At 34.0% G+C, this 18,026-nt stretch overlaps 2 protein-coding genes across 3 annotated transcripts; one reads left to right on the top strand and one right to left on the bottom strand.

The window, feature by feature from the left end:
• Window positions 1–628: 628 nt before the first annotated feature.
• On the bottom strand, window positions 629–7,766 carry LOC114194775 (peptidyl-prolyl cis-trans isomerase CYP57). Of its 2 annotated transcripts, none has more exons than XM_028085183.1 (10): window positions 7,439–7,766; window positions 5,965–6,143; window positions 5,390–5,488; window positions 5,180–5,286; window positions 4,936–5,077; window positions 4,477–4,687; window positions 3,498–3,543; window positions 2,415–2,610; window positions 1,602–1,739; window positions 629–1,307 (listed from the first exon to the last, which is right to left on the bottom strand). In XM_028085183.1, exons 1-10 carry the CDS (start codon window positions 7,656–7,658, stop codon window positions 1,167–1,169), a joined length of 1,479 nt encoding a protein of 492 aa, XP_027940984.1. In that variant the 5' UTR covers window positions 7,659–7,766; the 3' UTR covers window positions 629–1,166. The 2 variants fall into 2 exon arrangements, with proteins under 2 accessions (XP_027940984.1, XP_027940985.1); XM_028085184.1 differs by having other exon boundaries at window positions 3,498–3,540.
• Window positions 7,767–13,851: 6,085 nt separating this feature from the next.
• On the top strand, window positions 13,852–17,544 carry LOC114195413 (U-box domain-containing protein 34-like). The gene is made up of 8 exons (XM_028085877.1): window positions 13,852–14,144; window positions 14,404–14,486; window positions 14,794–14,948; window positions 15,123–15,311; window positions 15,438–15,657; window positions 15,792–15,893; window positions 16,082–16,510; window positions 16,617–17,544. The coding sequence occupies exons 1-8, from the start codon at window positions 13,982–13,984 to the stop codon at window positions 17,376–17,378; spliced, it is 2,103 nt and encodes a 700-aa protein (XP_027941678.1). The 5' UTR covers window positions 13,852–13,981; the 3' UTR covers window positions 17,379–17,544.
• The last annotated feature ends 482 nt before the right edge of the window (window positions 17,545–18,026 follow it).

Genomic DNA, 18,026 nt, shown 5'->3' with positions numbered 1-18,026 from the left:
AAGGCGTGCGTTAGTGTTTGACGTCAATAGATTTGCATCCACATCTTACGTTGTAATTGATTCATCAATAATTGCAGCATAACTGGTTGAAGTGACTTCAAAGGAAAAAATCCGATTTTCTACAAACACTCGTTAACAGACACAAGCAAATCTTCTCAAGTAAACTCATGGTCCCTAAACCCTAAAATTTTGTAAATCGCTATCACATTAGCTCTTTAATTTTAAAAAACTAATAAAAAATCTCTATGGGTATAAATTGGTAATAACAGTACTTAAAATGTTTTAAAAGGGTATTACTCTGATAATAATAATAATAATATTAATAATATTCACACATATTTCAAGAAGCCTAAGTTTAAGGACTCGTTTAACATCCCAAAGACCTGAGTAACATTTTCAACTTCAGAAATCAAATTCGCAGCGGGTACCACTTTCAGGACTAAAGTAACTCTATCCGTCTTTAATGTGGCACGTCAACTTTACACGTTAACTATTAATACGTATTTAGAAATGTGCCCCACTTAACAAAACAAATCACGTCAAATGAGTCTTCAATATTAAAGGTAGAACTAGGAACTTCTACTCTAAAGTGAAAAACCATGTGCATGATGCATTATCAAACATGCTATATTGGAATACCCACGACCATAATATTAGCTGAAGCTTAGTTCCCTAGAAAAGAAAAAAACTCAATTCAATGGATATCTTTGTAAATACATGCCCCCAAAGCTCCACGTCCAACCATCTCAACTAACATGAAATTCTGTCATTCAACTAAAGTCTTCATCTGCGAAAAATTGTCAGTCCCACAATAATACAACATCTTCCCGATTCCTAATATTAAAATAAAACAAATGTGTTAAAGCTACACAAAACATCTGTTAAGATTGGACAAAGATACAAACTCAATTAATGGATGAGGGGAGGCCCTCACATGAGTTCCTCGTTGGCTTTAATTGAAGGAACACTTGTACGGAAACCCTACATCCCAGTTCTCACTCACCAATATCAGTGTCCTTGTCTGTCTGCTACACTCCGCAATGCATCGACTTTCTGCTTAGTTCCTATTAGCGAAAGTTTCCTTTCCCAGCACAGCAGCAGAGACATGTTAACCTTTAAAACCAATCAACTTGTATATTTACATAGCCAAGTTGGCACATGCATGATCAAGTAAGAGACCTCCCAGCCCACTCTCGTTCTCGTCTCTTTTGTTTGGCAATCATCCTATTAAACTTTTCTTTTCCCTTTTCCAGAAGTGGGTCGTGCACAACATAGTCATTTGGGTCCTCATTACGTGACATGCGGTCCTGCACGGTTACAAGAAAATTACAGGCAATGTGTAAGGGTGTAAGAAAGCAGGGATGTTATTTCAATAGAATTATTGCAGATATCTTAGAGCACGCGGATATTTATTTCAATAGAATTGTCTAATTTCAAAAATTTTCTTCATGTATGTAGAAGAAATTTTCAGATTATTTCTGACAACTGACAGATGAAAATGAAAAGACAGGTGAAACACATAATTTGGAGGGAAAATAAAATGATTTTAAAATCCACAGTTTATACAGCCCATCTAGAAGAAATGCGAAAAGAAAACTCACCTTGCCAGACTCGGGGGCAAATTTTAAACTGACACCTCTCCAGTCAGACAAATCCTCATTTTTAACATCTTCAGATTCGCTTGGGGGTGTCTCCTTTGCTGCATAAGAATTCTTAAACTTTTGAAGTTTAGCCAGAACCTAAAGATAGAGATACAAAGGGAACAATGTTACTCGGGAAAAGTACTTGAAAACACACAAGCATATTATGATATTATCTATCACAAAAGAACCCTCAAACGACTAAAAATTTAGAAACAAAAAATTAACCCCATAATCCGGAAGGTTCAGACAATAACAAATGTTCAATTAACTGTCAATCTTGTTTATCTAGAAATTGAGTCAACTACTCTTAACATGTCATGGTAAAGTATTAGTCAGGGTATCGTTTCCTTTTGTTAGAAGTGGGCTTTAAAGCCAAACTCAACCCCACAAAACCGGCTTGTAAGGTGACGTTTGCACCTCACTTATATACTATGAATTGGCCTTATTTCTAGTCGATGTGGGACTTCCAACACTCCCCCTCACGCCAAGGTATATTCATCTCGTGCGTGGATAAGAAATTAGTGGATGGTCCGTTAGCGGCCCGATATCGGGTAAAACATAATGTCCAAAAAAGTTCGCTAGAATACGCTCTAACTTGGCTCTGGTTTGCACCTCACTTATATACTATGAATTGGCCTTATCTCTAGTCGATGTGAGACTTCCAACACCTTTCAATTACATTTTTGATAGTCTAGAATGCTCAAGAACACAAGAAAAAAAAAAGACTACAAAAGGAATAAGAAAACAGAAAATAAAAAAATTAAAACATACTTCATCTTCGCGCCCTTGAAGTCGGCGTTTCTTCTGCTTCTGCAATTGTCTTCCTCTCTCAGTTTCATTTAATAGTTGCAGATCTGCATCTGCATTAGCCATTCGTTCAGCTCTTGCTTCAGATCCCACTCCCTTTTTCTTCATGGACAACTTTTCCACCTTTGGTTGATCCTCATCAACACTGGCAGCATTGGACCTAACAAGTAGACAGTCAACCATTTACTCAAGTTTAGACCAATTACAAAATGCTTGAATAATCACACAAGCCACGAAACAAGCTTACATATGCAGAAAATCCAATAGATACAAAAAATGTCTACTTGGAAATCCAAGCAAGCAAACTTCATAGGCAATACAAGGCTAACAAGAAGCCACTTTAAAATATTTCTGGGGCAGCTAATTGATAGATTATGTAGCTACTTTAAAAAAATGATACAACTAGGAGTATAACTAGCAATTTTTCAAATGCCAGAACGTAATCAAGGCACAGTAACCTGATTACAGTGGATTTCTCAGGTAATGCAGCCATGGGTTAGGAATCTCCATATTCTTTAAGGAGAAATGTCAAACGTCAGAATGATATCTATATGAAGAAATATAGACATGCATATGCATATCCTGGGACTTTGGACTTGGAGAATTGAACTACAGACTAGTTAGTAAATATTATCCTTTTTGTATGAAACTAAGAAAAAAACATGCAAGCACAATATGTTTTCATTGCACAGGCATGGTTCCTAAGGTGAACTAAATGTGATATGAATCCAGCACAACCATCTAATAATTTCCTCTATGACTCTAACTTGGGTCCACCTTGGCCACAAGTTCTGGCTTTGTTGCCAAGTATGATATATAAGGAACATAGAGTATGTAAGGGGCCACAGGCTCCCCATAATGAGCCTAATAATATATCATTCTTGTTTCACAGCCACATTTTACAATTTAAAAGAGCTGAAATTTTTTATCGCATTATATATCATGCCATTCAAAATATCCACATTGACACTTTTGTGGCAACAGCTAAAACACATACTTGAGCTCTAAATGTTGCCATAATAGAATTTCACAGATGGATAGTTTTACCTTGGTGCTGAAGTATCATGATTCTCTGGAATGGACCTTCCTGCTGCTTAAGAAAACAATGATGTGAGTCTTAGCAATAAAAAAAATATTTTGAATACGAATAGTACATAAAAAGAAGGAAAATTATAAAATGTTCCAAGGAATCAACAGTTTAAATCTTAGTAAGCATAACGATTATTGCATTCACAAATAAGACAAACTTCTGCCACAGATTTATAAAAAAAATAGATCTCTATTACCATAAATGATTACTGCATTCACAAATAAGACAAACTTCTGCAATAGATTTATAAAATAAAATACATCTCCGTTACCATTAAATTAAATGCATCTTAGAATGTTGTCATTTTATTTGCTCTTGTAATGCAAAAAGTAGCAAACATTCCCCTCAAGTGTTGAGAACACGAAAATGTATTTATAATTTACACTCAACTTAAAAGATCTAATATGCTATAAGCAGTTGCAAAGTGTCTCAATCAATTGTTCCTGCAACAATTAGCATCTTCTAATCATTTTCTCCCTTGTTAGGACTAGCATTTTTATTGTACACGTTTAGTTTTTTATTCCATTTGACAGGTGCCATATGTCACTTCTACAACTTGATTCTTCCACATACTATGCCTTTCAAAATTTTCGCTATTACATGTTTGTTATATTCGTGTTGATGCAACAAGCATTACAAAAAGAGTGAGAGTTTAATTTCACACATCAAAAGTATCTCATTCCTATGTTTTGTTTTCAAAATTTACAGATGGGATGCGGAAGTAGGAAGTGGCCTAATTGCTACATAATTTATCTTCTGTTGGAAATGAAGAAGGAATAAACATGGAAGTCTGACAGTAACTGTAATAGTATAATGTCACAGCTATAAGACAATTGAACCTTGCATGAGTAGAACATGAAAGGCTTCCTTGATCAGAGGTTGAGATGTTACAACTAAGAAACTGCAATAAAATATATTGAAGACAATTTGAAGTACCTTTTTGCGACTTAGGCTTAGGAGGGAGATCACCCAACTCCTTCCTCTTTTTTAGTATCTGCATGCGCATTCTTGAATCAAAATCCGCTTCATCATCATCACTTGAATCAAGACGGGCAACGTTACCAGGTGCTGAATCTTTCTGAGGCTCTTCTTTCTTTGCATTAAGTGTCTCCCTAACAGACAACTGCAGATCTCTTCTTGACGAACTCTGCAAAATAAATACAAGCAATTTATGTTTGTGACAATTTGATGTAACATTTGTATTGTTAGTTTCCATTGAGATATGAACTTTCAGGTTGAAATTATCAAATGACTATGTCAGATGGAGTCTCTTGGAGCTGTAAGCCAAAGCAGTAACCCGCAAATAATTAACAGATAAAGTACTAAAAATTGCCATTATCAGGTAAGAGTTGTACTATAGGAACAAAAGAAATACTATAAGAAAGGTCTTATTACCAATTCACTATCAGGTGTTTCTTCCTTTAGAAGACGAGGATCATTCAAGACATCGTGACTGCTCTTGATCTTTTGCTTCACCAACACCAATTCCTTTTCCTCTTCTTCAGCTTCTTCCCCAAATGAAAGCAAGTTCAATTTTCTGTAATTGAATTTACAAATCAATAAGCAACCTGCTGCTTAGAAAGTAAGCATTCTGCATTGAGTTCTAAGACATTTTTCTTCAACAGGAAGTTGAACTTACTTTACACCTTTCTTCTTTGGCTCTTTACTTTCAGTATCAACTCTAGCTTCAGTCCGAGATTTCTGAAGTGTTCTTGGAACAATATCTTCAAATGGATTCCATAACACCTAAAATATGCATATTAAGATGACATTAGTGAGGATTAATTATCTGTCTGCACTGGACACAAACTTCAATGTTTTAGCAATACAAATCAAAAGCACAACGAACCTCAACTGATAAAATCTTTGGCGGATCTAAAGGCCTGTCATTCTTATCAGTTTCAACTTCACCCAGTCTCAAAAGATTATACATTGTATCTCCTGTCACCTGAGTCAAATAACAGTGAGAACAGCCAATCATCCTTAAATATCACAAACAGAAAGTTTTACTTCAGCATAACTGCAATTGTATTCTTTAGGGATTTTTCACTTGAATGTGGTGATATGGAAGGCACGGTATCCGCTAACGTCCCATCACTGACTTGGCCCAGGCTAAGTGAAAATGAAGTGGTGGGCCTACCCATCCCAACCAGGGGTATGCTGGAATTGATTTTTTTTTTTTTTCATTTTCTGTTTGCAATTTTACATATTTCATTTTGTTTTCACTTTGTTTCCATTTTCAAAAGTGTAGCAAAACGAGGAACACAACCTTTCATTGTTTTCAATTTTATTTTATAATCTCACCATTTCTTATACAAATCTTGGAAAACATGAAATAAAGAAAAAAAGAGTGACACTACATAATTAAAAGTGCACACAGAAAATAAAAACAGAAATTGTTTCCTTGGACAGAACTCCTCTTACTTTTCCAAAAATGGTATGCTTGCGGTCAAGCCAGTCACAACGATCGAGGGTGATGAAAAACTGACTTCCATTGGAATTTGGAGATCCAGCACTTGCCATCGCAACTATTCCTCTGTGCTTGAATTTTAAACGAGAATGAAACTCATCAGCAAAAACACCACCATAAATGCTTTCACCTCCTACAACAACAGCAACAAAACAATTAGTTTCTTTATTAAAAGACCCACTAAACAGTCAGAAGAATCACAAACAAAACAGTATCCACAAGTCACATAAATCAGCTAGCAACAATGGTGGAATATTGCAGTTTCCTTAAATCAATGCAAAACCAAACCCTATTCATGGTGGAAAATCTGAATTGATTTTGCCTCCTATTAGACGTTATTTCAGTAAAAAAAGACAATATTTGTTTACTGTTAACCAAAATTGATTTTGCCTCCAAACCTCAGCTCTATTGTAAGTGATAAAAGGTAGTTTCTACTTTAGATTGAAAAGCTTGTCAGAATAACTCTTACATCAAACTTGTCTTCAAGATAAAAAAGAAGCATCCCAAAGCAACCTAAAGTTGCTTGAAGTTAAAATCAATTATGAATCAAGAATTAAGGGTTTGTTTGGATGAGTTTCTCCATAAGTTCATTCTAAGAGAGAAAAATAAGGAAAAAACTCAAATTAGTTTCTCTAGAAGATAAAATTAACTTGTGCACAAGTTACAGATAAAAATTTAAAGAAGCTATATAGAGAACTTTTACAAGTTATGCATAAGTTAATTTTAGCTTATGAAAAAGCTAATGTCAATTTTTCCTCTTATTTTTCTTTTGTGGAAAGAACTTATGGAGAAACTCATCCAAACAAGTCTTCAACGTGCATACATTTCACTAAACTCCGCTAACTAATAATTTCAATTCAACGTGATTCCAAATAATCCAACCACAAAGCTAAAAACATTAAAGTGATAAAAAAAAAAAGCAGCTTCTGCTTTAGACTGAAAAAATTGCACTAAATTTTACATCAAACTTGCTTTCAGAACAAAAACGCATCCAAATCAAGTTAACCAGTATTTCAATGTGATCCTGAATTATCTAACACAATCTGTAAACACACTTTAAAGTGTTAAAAAGATAGCAATTTGCTTTCGATTGAAAAAAATTACATTATATATTTTACATATCCAAACATAAATCAATATAACTAGTATTTCAAAACAATTCTGAATACTCTAACACACATTAAAGCAATACTGCTCTAGATTGAAAACGTATACATTATGTTTTACATTTTACATCAAACTCGCATTCAGGAAAAAGCTAATCCAAGCACAGATCAATTCGCTACAACTTCCATTTTAACTAAAACTAAGCCAATTTCCCAGAACAAATTCATATAAAATCAATTACGCAAACGCTCACTCATAGTTTTACGACCAATTACGGAGAAACGAAAGCGGAAGGGCGCTAATTAGAGCGCGTGGACTCACCGGTGCCGGAGCCGGAAGGGTCGCCAGCTTGGACGAGGAAGTCCTTGATGACGCGGTGGAAGATAGTGTTGTCGTAATAGTTTTCGAGGCAGAGCTGCACGAAGTTCCTCACGGCTTTTGGAGCCTCCTTCGGCCATAGCTCGATGTCCAATGGTCCGCGCGTGGTGCTCACTACCACTTTCCCCTTTGTTGGAGGTTCTAGAACGTAAACCGACGACATCTTCGACTGTTTCGATCGCGTAACCACCACCAGCACCACCACCCACGGTAACTCTGTGTGAGGGTTTTGGTTTTGCTAAGGATTTCAGAATCAAATTGATTCTGTGTTCTTAGCACTCCCGATTCTTTTTTCTTATTATTTATTAAACAAATAATATAGTTTTTCGGCAAATTAGTTTTTTCGTATTTAATTTCTTTCCGTCGAAATAAATATAGAATAAATTTTTATTTTCAATTACATAAAAAAAGTCTTTAAATTTTGTAAAATAATGAATTTTTTTTAAATTTCAAAAAACAATTTATAGTTAAAAAATAGTGATCTCAACTTTAACGGATTTATAAAATACGAAATCATAATAATTGTAATATTTTTATAAATTTAAATGTAAATATTTTATGTAATTAAAAAATAAATGATAAAAATTATGTGTATTTATAATTTATAATGGTAAAATATATTTTTATATATTATCTTGTTTTCTACATCGTATCAAGAGTCTCAAATTATTCATGACTACATGATATCAAGAATTTTGAATGATCCATGATTCATATGAGATTCTTGCATTAGTTTCTCTTTCCTAAATCCTAAATTTTAAGTCCTTAGTCTTCTTCGCAAATTTTATAATTGAGAAGGATTCTTGCAGAGTTCCCCTTTCCTAAACTCCAAGTCCAAAGCCTCTTTTGCAATTTTTTAGGTTTCATCTGATCACAATTTTATCTTTTGCTTTGAGGCGTTTTTGGAGAATTTGCACCATGTTATTTATGCCATTTTATGGTATTTGCAATCCTCTAATATTGAGTTTGTATTTTATTTTGTTCATTGTTTCCGCTATGTGGTTTGTATTTCTCTTTTTTGTATTCGATGATTTGTTATGACGACTTGTAAAGATGATTCTCTTCCGTCTATTAGTGTGCAGTTGGATGGTAAAAATTATTCCTACCAGAGTTTTGTTATGAAAAAATTTCTTCGTGAAAAGTCCGTGTGGTTTTATATTTCAGGTGTTAAGGCAAAACTGATTGACACCAAAGTTGATGATTATGCTATTGCTTTAGAAGTATGGGAAGTTGATAACTCTCAAATTATCACTTGGATAATAATTCTGTCACACACTCGATTGAAGCTCAATTGGCAAAATATAATACTTCAAAGGAGGTATAAGATCATTTATCTCGATTGTATACACTGTTTAATAATGCCAAATAGTATCAACTTGAGACAGATATTCGTGCACTAAAGCAAAATGACATGAGCATTTAGGAATTTTCATGACAACCTTATGAGATCAACTTGCTTTGACTGAGCCTGTAGAATTGAGTGCTTTTGCATCGTATATTACTCGTAGGGAATCACAACGTTTGGTTCAATTTTTTATGACCTTGCGTAGTGATTTTGAAAGTTATGTGATTCAATTTTGCATCGTAACCCTCAGCCTTTATTGATGATGTTGTCAATGAATTATTAGCAAACAAAATTAGAATTGCTTCCCAACCGCGGGCCAACATAGCCTTGCAATCTCAAGGTACATCATCACTAAATATATCTTCTAACGAATGGATCATTGACTCAGATGCCACTAATCATATGTTACATCATTTGTCTTTTTTGTTTCATTATCACCTAACTCATCCATGTTAATTGCAACTGCTAACAGTGATTCAGTTCCATTATCTGGTATTAGTACCATTGCCACACCATCTTTATTGTTGTCTGATGTTTACTACATACCTAGTCTTACTATGAATCTTGCTTTTTATTGGGAAGAACTGTGATTCTGGATATAATGTGTATTTCACTCCATCTGAATGTTTTGTACAGGACTGTACATCTCAAAAGGTGATTGAGATAGGATGTATGCAAGGTGGATTATATCTTCGTTCTGTTTGTCTTCTTTTTCACCTTTTTATTTGTGTCATTGACAATTTTGTCGTGAAGCGATCAAATTAATATTATTTATCTATAACAACTTTAGCATTGTTAAGAAAGTAGAAAGGGTAGAGTAACTCAAAGTCGTCTCTTAACTAACACATAATTATTTTTTAACAAATTAGTTCTTATAAAAACTATACAAAAGAGTTAGTCAAATTATAAGAGAAATAAGATAAATGAAAGAAAGAAATAGAATTGAAAAAAGATAAAAACAATAGTAAAGAAAACAAGTTAATTTCACTATTTTTTCAAAATAGGATTCACCATTGGTTTTCTAAAGATTATTGTTATTGATTTCAAATTAATCAATGTAGCTTCTCAATTAATTTGTTGGCGTCCTCACTTTTAACCAAAATAACTTATCAATCAAAAGCAAGAACTTTATAGATTAATCATAGTAAATCTAATCAAAGTAACTTCTCAATTAAATATTACTGTGCCTAATCATGTTTATTCTCTTACCCCTTGTATATAGTAAAAACCCAATTAACTAAAGTAACTTCTTGATTAATTATAATTAGTGTTTTCACCTTTAATCAAAGTAACTTCTCAAATATTAGTCAAAATTTATTCAATCATATGAAAGTTTCTAAAATTAACCAAAGTAAATTCTCAATTAAAATTTAAAAACCCTTAGCCAACTTGCTACAATGCAAAAATTATTACTTTTACTATATTAAGAACCAAAAGACATAAATGAAAATAATCACAACAAGAATAAAAAGAACAAACAAATTACCTTAGAATTCAATTAAGAAATTACAGTGGAACTAACCTTTGAAGCCTAGCCTCCATGTAATGCAAAAGTAAGAAGTTGGAGAAGAAAGTAAACAGAAAGAACGGAATTAGGCCTCCCTAAGGGATCCTAAACGCCAAAGTGTCGAGTTTCTCCTTTTCTACTTTCCCTTGGTCTTTTTATACAGGCCTTGATTAGACTTGAATCTTATATTTTATGTTGCTTAAATCTTTTATCTTTTGACATACTATCTCTCAAATAATTAACAGATTTCATCAGTTTCTAAAATATTTGGAAGATTTTCTCTATTGATAATTTGAGATATACCAAAGATAATTAATTATTCAACAACTTAATTTTTGTTCAATTTTTAATTCTAGCTTTCTTGTTTGACCATTTGACAACCTTTAACCAGAATTTACCCAGAGTTGATTACTTTGACCAATTTTGACCCATTATCTGTCTAATTAGAGGCTTTCACGTGGCATACCTTTCTTTCTCCAAAATTTGGGTTTCTCAAGTGTTGTTGCCCGATGATTCCATGGTTCACGCGTGGCTGCTAGTGGTTGATTTCGCAAGTTGCTCGATGGAGTTCATCTTGCTGCGTTTAATGCAGGTTTTGATGCGAAGTCCATTGCCACCAACAAAATGTCCTATTAGATCTCGTTGGATATACAAAATCAAGACAAAAATCAGATGGCTCAGTTGAAATTTATAAAGTTAGACTTGTTGCTAAAGGATATACCCAAGAGTATGACATGGATTATGAGGAAACATTTGCTCCTGTGGCAAAAATGATTATTGTTTGTACCTTGATTGTTGTCCCTTTTATTTTTCAAAGATTTCTCAAATGAATATGAAGAATACCTTTTTGAATGGGGATCTACATGAGAAAGTCTACATGATTCCACCACCAGGTGTCTCTTACAAATCTGGTGAAGTTTGCAAACTTCAAAAAACCCTATATATGGTCTTAAATAAGCATCTCGTGCTTGGTTTAAGAAGTTTTCTATATTAATTATCTCTTGGTTTTGTTGCTAGTCATCATCATTTTGCATTATTTGTCAGGAAAACCAATGTAGGACGTATTTTGCTATCCTTATATGTTGATGATATGATTAATATTGGTGATGATTTTGATGGAATTGCATTTTAAAAATTGCAATATCCCATCGTTTTGCTGTGAAAGATTTGAGTGTATTATGTTAATTTTTGGGTATTAAGTTTGTTTCTTCGTCCAAAGGTTATCTTTTGTCTTAGTCTAAGTATATTGCTGACCTATTGGAGCGTGCTCGACTTATTGACAACAAGATTGTTGATACTCCTCTTAAGACAAGTGTACGATATTTCCCATCGGATGATGTTCCCTTAACTAATTCTACTTTATATCGAACTATTGTTGGGAGTTTGGTTTATCTTATTGTGACTCGTCCAGACATTGCATATGTTGTTCATGATGTTAGTCAGTTTGTTTAAGCTCTCACAACAGTTCATTAGGGTGTTTTTCTTCGTATTCTTTGGTATCTTTAGGGCACTCAATTTTAGTCTCTTTTGCTCTCTTCTACGTCGTCTTTAGACTTGCATGCCTATTGTGATCTGGATTGGAATGGTGATTCTAATTATCAAAAATCCACTACTGGTGGTGTATTTTTCTTGGTGATTCACTTGTATCACGAAAGAGTAATAAACAAGATCTTAAATCTCGATCCTCCACAAAAGCTGAGCATCACACCATGGCTTTGACTGCCTATAAGATTATTTGACTGTGTTGGTTACTTGCAGATATGAATGTTTATTTCAAATATACTACACCTCTACATTGTGACGATAAAAATGCTATTCATATTACTCGCAACTCTATTTTTCATGAGCGAACCAAACATATTAAAACAGATTTCTATTTTACTAGTCATCATCTTCAACTTGACATTATATCTATACCATTTGTTTCTTCGGCTCTTCAAATTGCAAATATATTTACCAAGTTGCACTTCGTTTTACGCTCTCTTTTTTTATTTGATAGACTTTCAATGCATTTAACCGTAATATTATGAGTTTGAGGAAAGATGTTAGTATAGATTCATGTTTTAGACCTATTTACTTGTGCCTTCAAATGTTAGCTTTGTGTGTATATATAACATACCTCTTATAACATTTTATACATAACCAATACTACACAATCTCTTTCTCATATATTTCTTTGTTTTCTATAAATATATGTTAGAGGATGACTAACATCTTATAGAAGATAATAAATTACTTTTATGTAATAAAAAATATCGCTAATGGTTCATGTATATATAGTCCTAGGTGTCATAAACTATCTGATGTGTCATTTTTCTTCTCGGACTAGATTATAAGCCCTATTAAATGCTTGAAAATATTATGATTAGACAAGAGCTGGAAATAGGATAAATAGACAATGTGGTGGAAAACAGATTGGTGCAGGGGATTTGAAAAAGTGGAAATCTGAAATGCCTATGGCAAGACCACTGGCTAATACAACAATTAGAGTGGGTGGGTTGGTTTGAATCATGGGTGAGAATATCTATATTATTTCTATTGTGTGAGTAGGTATTTTGATCATAGGATTAAACAATGCTAAGCAACTTCACTGGTGTTTATTGTTGTTGGATTCTAAAAACTTCGTCTAACTTGCTCATATATATATATATATAATTTTGAAGTTTTATGAGTTAAAAAATATATAGTTAATTTTAAAAATTTATTCGAAAATACAAGCTCGATTAGTATAACTATAAAAGATCAGGCAGGATGTTAGAAAACTAAATTATAAAAAACAAAAAGTTAAAAGATTAAAATTGCGAATCAGAAATTAAAGGGGTCAAAATAAAAACGTGGAGGTTTAATGATTAATGAAGTATTTTTTCGTAAGATAGTTTTAAATTATTCGAATTAAATAATATAATCATGATTCTATAAAAAGATAATATTAAAGTTTTGAGATATAATAAATAAATAAAATTGCAAAAAACTTAAAAATACATTTCACGGTTCTTGATCTTTTATATATATTTTTTAGGAAATATAGTTTGATAATTTTCTTAAAACTAAAAGGAAAATATAGTTTAACAATGTTTCTTTTAACAAACTTTCGCAAACTATCTATTTGTAGGCAGAGGTAAACATAAAGTTAGGATTTTATAATAAAAGGTAAAATTCTAAACATTTATAAACATTCATATATTTATTTGACAAAACTTTGTGTTCAATAGTCTCTCCTGAGGAAAACAATGAAGACTGTTATAATAACTATGGTAAAATTAAGATACATATTCATACCAATTTTGAGAAGCATGAAGTAATAATTTATTTAGAGAAAAAAAAATTCCAATAATGAACGAAAATGAAAAAAGAAGGTTGTGGTGTGGGGTGTTAGGTCAAAGGCCTAAAAAATGTAAGGATGAGGTTGAAAGCATGGTGCGTTGGGGGTGAGGGTGATGGAAAGGTTGCAACAGGAAAAAAGTTGGAAAGCATGGGTTTTCTCATTTCCATCTGCACACCGCATCAAGAGGAACAAAAAACAAAAGGACACAAACTATCCGACACCTTCTGTCTCCGCCCCCGTCTCTCGCAGCGGAGCAGGAGGTGGCAGACAACCTCCGACACGACCTCGGCCAAAACCACAACCACGGCCATGTCTTCTAATGGCGACACCAGCACGTCGCAGCTCTTAAATGTCACCATGGTCGCCGTTGACAAAGGCAAGAGCAGTGGCCACGCTTTTCGTTGGACCATCAAAAACATAGACAACCCTGTCATCATCGCACTCCATATCAAGCACAAAAACATTACTAATCGTAGGTACCCTCTTGCATAATTTACCTGTCTCTCTCCCTTCTTTCTTATTCCATTCTCACAAAAAAAAAAAAAAAAGATAAAACGACACTTTTTATGGGCATGCATGTCTCGTGTAACTTCCAATAATGAAACCTTAAATAGATGTTTGTTTGACAGATAAGTTTTTGGGTGTTAAGACGCCTATGTATGTATGCACGATGATTTTGTTGGTGTTGGTTATTTTATATAACTATTATAATATTATAATTATGCATGCAGAGAGCACCGATGTTGTACCTCCCGACGAAGAGGATGTAGCAAATGTTTTCAACAACTTTCGTCAAATGTGTCAAGGGAACAATGTATGTAATTGATATCCAATTTTGAAGAAAATTTCCATTACAGTATTCTAACAAATAGTTTGTAATGGATAAATAAGTTGATTAATTTTATAATAATTACATCACAACTTTTTTTAACAGTTAATTTTGATTAGTTGACGCATACAAAATTTTATACAGACCATGCATAATTATTAAAGTCTACGCTAATAACTAGTTCATGTATAATAATAATAATAATAATAATAATAATTGTTGTTGTTGTTGTTTTTGGTGATACATGAATCTAACTTTGAAGTGATAAAGATGTTGCACATTCTTAACTCAGGTTCAGTTGAAAGAAGCGGTGATCCATGACGGTGATATTGTGAGAGGAATAGTGGAATATGCACAGAGAAATCGCGTGAATACTATCGTCGTTGGTGCAGGCTCCTCCAACAAGAGTAGCTTTGCAAGGAGTCTTTACCTGAGGAGTGGAAGCAAGTTAAGTGTTAATTGAGACATTACTTACCAGTTTTTCTACTTTGAACTCTTCTATATATACATATGAGTTTAATCATCTTAAAATTTGGCCTTTGCATGACAATTTTGTGTTTCCTTTGCATGTACAAATGTTATGTAATGTTTTAAAGTTTCTTAATGTGGTGGCTGTCTCAGAAAATTAAAAGGCCCTGTGTCAACAGGCGTAATGAAATCAGCACCAGATCATAGCTCAGTGTTTGTGATCTCAAAAGGAAAGATAGTGGGAGCTCGACCAGCAATACGACCAATGGTAAACATGGTTCAAGCACCAAGTGAACATGCAATAAGAAGTCAAAATGCAATACGAAGTGAAAATGCAATAAGGTGCCACACAATTAAACTTATGAGTACCTTTCACATTTTCAATGCATATATATTCCATTATGATGAAATATGCAAGTGAAGAGTAAATAATGTCAGAAATCATTTTCATATTTTGGTCGGCTACAGTGAGAACAGGACACATGCAATTAAAAGTGGGAGCATCAATGGAAGATCAGAAAGATCACTTCTACTTGAAATGCCAAGGTCTTCTTCAGTTGGTCAATCAATGGAACACAGGTTAATATTTTGTCGTAGCTCGGATGGAAGTGACTCATCAACGTCGAACAAGATAGTGTCATCAGAAGGAAATAAACAAGAGTCTGATCTATCAGATTCTCAATTCACAGTATGTGTCCAAGAAAACAAAAGCTTATCATGGATTAAATTGTCTTTGTTGTAGAACCAGAACTACTAAGTGATCAAAATCAGTATGGTAAAATTAAGTGGTAGAAATTAATTTACTATTTTACTTCATTCCAGGAAGAGATGGAGAATGAGATGAAAAGGTTGAAGCTCAAACTGAAGCAAACTATGGATATGTACGGTTCAGCCTGCAAAGAAGCAATGTCAGCCGAAAGCAAGGTAAAGTAAATTATGTGATCACTGTCAAAAAATTACCCTTAAAATGATTTACATAAACAAACTGGTAAGGATAAAACAAGGGTAGTGATTAATAAGCTTGAATGTTACACTGATGAAATCAATGAAGTGTTGTTAAATGAAATTACTCAAAGGGTGTTCTATAATATATATACATTGGGACTTGGCAGGCTAAGGAGATTAACCAACGGAAACTGGACGAGGAACGTATGGCTGAGGTGGCTAAGTTGTCTAAAGAGGCAGCACTTGCATTGGCAGAAAAGGAGAAATTTAAAGCCAAAGCTGCCTTGGAAGCAGCCGAGGAAGCCATTAAGATGGTTGAAAAGGAAGCACAGAGAAGATTTCATGCAGAGATGAAGGCCAGAAGAGAGGCACATGAAAAGGATCGAGCATTGAATCAGTTGGCATGCAAGGATATTCGATGCAGAAAATACAGTATAACCGATGTTGAAGACGCCACTCAAAAGTTCTCCCCAGCTTTGAAAGTAGGCGAAGGTGGATATGGACCTGTCTTTAAAGGCCAACTTGATCACACCCCAGTAGCAATCAAAATTCTGAACCCTGAAGCTACCCATGGAAGGAGGCAATTCCAACAAGAGGTATGTAATAATAGGTCATTCCAAAGATTCACACCACTTTTGACACAATGAATTTACATGTCTTTAAATGTGACAACTGAGTGTGTTTTCCTTCTGACATGTGTAGGTTGAGGTATTATGCAGCATAAGACATCCTAACATGGTTCTCCTAATTGGTGCATGTCCTGAGTACGGATGTTTAGTGTATGAGTACTTAGAGAATGGTAGCTTAGAAGATAGATTACTGAGGAAAAATGATAGTCCTCCAATTCCATGGTGGAAACGTTTTGAAATAGCTGCTGAGATTGCAACTGCACTGCTTTTCCTTCACCAAACAAAGCCAGAACCAATTGTGCACAGGGACCTCAAACCTGCCAACATTCTCTTGGACAGGAATTTTGTGAGCAAAATCAGCGATGTGGGTCTTGCAAGACTAGTGCCAGCTTCTGTGGCCGATTCTGTCACACAATATCACTTGACTGCTGCTGCTGGAACCTTTTGTTACATTGACCCTGAGTACCAACAAACTGGGATGCTAACAACAAAATCAGACGTATACTCATTGGGGATAATGCTTCTGCAAATCATCACAGCCAAGGCTCCAATGGGGCTTGCTCACCACGTTCTGATGGCCATTGAAGATGGAACATTTTCAGAAATGCTTGATCCTTCGATCAGTGATTGGCCCCTCGAAAAGACTCTTGAATTTGCCAAACTCTCGTTGGGTTGTGCAGAGCTCAGCAAAAAGGATAGGCCTGATCTTGCAACTGTAGTTGTGCCAAAGCTTAATCAGTTGAGAGACTTTGGGTTAGCATCACATAACAAGCTGAATCCTAGTCTCCCTCAACGCCCTCTCTCTCCTACAAGAACTCATCGATCAGATCCATAAAATAGGTTCCGTTATGGAATCATGGCTGTGCCATGTTATTTTGTGTAGAAACATTTACTCTAACAAACTTGTTTCCAGCACTCATTGCAGTGTTGTGAAGGCTAGTTTCCAGCAGTTTTCTTGTAACGAAAGAGTTCCTTTAATCCAAATAGATGATGATGATGCCTAAACCCTAATTTTTCCTTGCAAGAGATCATGAATATGCATTATGTATGTACGTAAAAAAATTAAAATAATCTTAAATTGATGTTAACTTGTTACTTTAACTAACTCATCTTACATGATTGTGATAGAAAGATAGTGTAAGTTTCTTTCACAATCTCGATGCTTAAACTATTGACTCTTAAACTTATGTGCTGTCAAGTTTTCTCATAAGATGACTATCAGAGTCTCACAAAGTTCATATTAAGATATGTTTATGTTTGTTTAAATAAACTTAATCAAAAGCGATGTAAGAGAAAAAGTTTAGTTATTTCAAAACTATTTGTAAAAAATAAGCTTTAACTCACTCGATCGTTAAATATATATACTAACAAAAGGTAATTCATCTTTTTAGAAAATTTAAAATGCTTTATGATAAAATATATATGTTGTTTGGTTAAGAAATTTCAAAAGAAATTAAAACTATAGAATTTCATTAAAAATATT

This window comes from Vigna unguiculata, chromosome 8, assembly GCF_004118075.2.
Source record: "Vigna unguiculata cultivar IT97K-499-35 chromosome 8, ASM411807v1, whole genome shotgun sequence".
Lineage (NCBI taxonomy): Eukaryota > Viridiplantae > Streptophyta > Magnoliopsida > Fabales > Fabaceae > Vigna > Vigna unguiculata.
The sequence above is the reverse complement of the archived record's forward strand: the minus strand, read 5'-3'. Positions and strand labels throughout refer to the sequence as shown.